A 3258-nucleotide genomic window follows, 5' to 3' on the forward strand; every position below is an offset into this window, starting at 1 on the left:
TCCAGGCAGCTCTAGATAAGCGGAAGTCGAGGAGGCTCTGAGTCTCGGCCTCTCGCTTCACCTGCTGCTGGTACGTGTAGAGGATGATCCCCACGAAGAACCCCAGCCCGAAGATCTTCATGCCCAGCTGATACACCACACCGATGATGCTGATCAGCCCAAAGTCGTTGGCGCCATCGACTGCCGGGATGTCCTTGAAGTGAGGCCCGCTCCCGCTGAGCATACTGAATTGTGTGCGAGCCGTTCGCATGTAGGAGTAGAAGCGAAGGTCGTCGGGCCCGAGGATCAAGGTGAAGGCGAGGACGAAGCCTCCGTAGGCGATGGAGTAGCAGCAGGCGAGTGCGAGGAAGGGGGCGAGGCAGCGAAAGAAAGTCACGACGAGAGTCTCCGCCTTGTAGCTCGTCGAGTCGCAGAACTTTAGGAGCTTGACCCACAGCAGCAGCGCGTTGAACGAGTTCCAGTAGCTTGTCTGCACCAGCCAGTACACGTACCCTGGAATCTGAGTCGTGACCCGCGACTGAGAGCCAAGCAGCGTCTGATCTGCGTCAGACTTCACCCAGACTTGGACGGCGATGACGACGTAGAAGATAACGAGGTTCACGCAGCTGACTAGGTTGTGCCAGCGAAAGAAATAGCCGATGCCTTCCCGCTGCAAGAACACCAACTGCAGCAAAGTGTACAAGATGACCAGAACTAGCAAGACAATGGTCAAGACATAACTGTCCTGACTGATGTTTGAGCAGGAGGGGCAGATATCAGCATTGCGAACGAAGATGGTGCGAATGAGTCGTCCCTCGAAAGACTGCTCGAAGAGGACGGAGCAAGCGGACCAGATGTTCACATTGGGGTTGTACGTGGAGAACTCAAGCTGGACAGCTCTTGTGGCATTTCCATCCAGCCAGCGATACTTGATCAGGTCGGCGAACAGCTTCTCAGCTTCCAAGGGGGCGTCAGGTAGGACGGCGATGTAGGACCCCTGCTCGTAGCTGCGGTCGAAAGAGGAGTAGATGGGTGTCGCAAACTCAGGCAGCTGGAAGAAGCTCCAGGCAGGAGATCTCAGGTCGTCGTCGACAGGCCAGGAGGTTCCTGGAGGGTTCGAGCGAATGTCGCGATGCTGAGGGTCCAGCTCGGGGAAGCATCGCTTGAAGTTGTTGCCCAGCAGGGTTGGGGTCTTGCAGTATTGCTCTGGCGCCCTCCACTGCCTTAACTCCAACAAGCCAACTACGATGTTGTTGCCCAACATGCTTCCTCGACTGCTGAGATGCGGAGACATTCCAAACATTCCCGCGTCAGCGACAAGATTGCCGGCGATGTTGGTTGCGACGTAGTGTCGATCTATGAGGATGTTCTTCAGGTAGGGAAGCACCTGCTCGACTGTAGTGACGGACTCGATGCTCTTGTTGAGCCACATCTTCACTTGCGTCGCGTGCATCTGACCCACCAACGAGGATTGAGAGACGAGCAAGAGCGACGTCGCAATGCTGATGAACACTATGTACCAGCACATCTCGCCAAGTTTGCCGTATCTTTCCCGTTTCCTTGTGCGATAGTATACAACAGCATCATCCACGAAACTCAAAAAGTCTGCCCGTCTTGGTTCGAAGTCAAGTGAGTCGTTGGTATCTTCAGATTCTCCACTCCTCTCAGAATCTCCTGCCCCTTCATCTCCTGCCCCTTTGTCTTCTTTCCGTTCTTTCGCTGAATGAGCCGCCGCTGCCTGTTTTTCTTCTTGTATCAATGTTGCTTCTTCAGCCTCCGGATACAACCTTGCTGCTCTTGAGTGTTGCTCTTGCACCGGTGGATCAGGGGCGGAGAGCCTCTGAGACGACTGCGTCACAACAGACTTGTGAAGCAAGACGTGCGCCTGACTTGCTTCGATCGCCTTGAGAGCCATCAGCTTTCTCTCTTCGAGCTCTCTCAGCAGCTCAAGGTCTTCATCCGCAAAGTGCTTGTTGACATCTCCAGCATTTCCTTCCACGTAGATGCCACCGACATTCTGAGCAGCTTCTGTCGGTTGGGCTTCCAGGTCAAAGTCGCGGCTCTCGGTGTCTGACTCTGAGGCGTATTCGGGAGGGGAAGGAGGATCTCCTGTCATGTCCGAGTTCCCTTCCCAGGTTTCTTCCTCGAGGTTCATCGCTTCTGATTTCAGGGGAAGGCCCTCGCTGTCCTCTATCTGCATGTCCTCCGTTCCTTCATCCCTCTCGTCGTCTCTTGGCACCTCTCTTTCAACCTGCTGTGCTTCCTCCTGCTCAAGACGTGCGGCTGCGGTTTCTCCTCCAGTCACCACGTCTTGAGGATCATTACGGTGTGGTACCTCTGCGGAAGTTGATTCAACTTTTTCCACTCGCAATTCTTTCCCCCTTCAGATTGTTTTGATATGGACTCGCTTGCTTTGCCTGGTTCCTCTGACTGCTTAGACATGGACTCTTGGGGCTTTCTCTTGCATCAGCATCACCATCTTCTGTTGTTCCATTCTCATTTCCCTCTCTTCTCGCTCCCCTTCTTCAATCTCACGGAGCAGAGCATCCAACTCGCTCGATTTATCTACTCCTGCTTCGCGAAAGTATTTTGAGGCGCTTTCCTGCCAAGACAGTCAAGAACGAGCTTACTGTCTGCGTTCAAGATAATCACCCGAAACGACCGCGCAAGGTCGAAGTTCCAGTCATCAAGCGCATTTCTCGCATTGCTGAGAGTTTGATCCCCAAGCGACAACATATCTGCCATCTTAGATAGCTTCGTCCAAGTTCAATTGGTCAGTGAAAGGATATGACTTGATACTCCTTCTTTTGATCTTGTCAGCTCATGCCTGAGACGGCTGCATGAAGAAGCTAACAACGAGAGTCAGCTGGGTCCACCTCCTATCCAATCCTCGCCACCTCCTCTCCCATCCTCGCCACCTCCTATCCCATCCTCGCCACCTCCTCTCCCATCCTCGGTCAGTTGCTTTCATCCAGTCAATTCCAGCCTGGTCTCATTGATATCCTGTTTCTTTTAACCGACCATTGAATACCTATTTCCCGGAAACTACTGTCCCTACCCAACTTGACAACTCCCTGCCTTGTTCTATCCTCCATCCTCTTTCCACCTCGCTCAGTCCCCCATCGTTCTCTTCTCTGCCTCTCTCTTCTTCATGTTTTTCTTCTCTACCTCCCATCTCCCCCTCCTCCTTGTTCTTCTTCTTCCTCCTTCCCCCTGCATCTCTTCGTCCTACCATATCAACCGCTGCACAAAAAAAAAAAGTCAAAAAGACGCACGTCG

General features: G+C 53.2%; 1 protein-coding gene across 1 annotated transcript; it reads right to left on the reverse strand.

Moving 5' to 3' along the window:
- Nucleotides 1-61: 61 nt before the first annotated feature.
- On the reverse strand, nucleotides 62-2724 carry GUITHDRAFT_144583 (hypothetical protein; the record flags this gene model as incomplete). The annotated part of the gene is made up of 3 exons (XM_005824809.1): nucleotides 62-2316; nucleotides 2515-2581; nucleotides 2632-2724. Coding segments are annotated over 3 exons (2415 nt in total), but the record flags the coding sequence as incomplete, so codon positions are not given.
- Nucleotides 2725-3258: the final 534 nt, after the last annotated feature.

The sequence above is a fragment of the Guillardia theta genome (genome assembly GCF_000315625.1).
Source record: "Guillardia theta CCMP2712 unplaced genomic scaffold GUITHscaffold_89, whole genome shotgun sequence".
NCBI lineage: Eukaryota > Cryptophyceae > Pyrenomonadales > Geminigeraceae > Guillardia > Guillardia theta.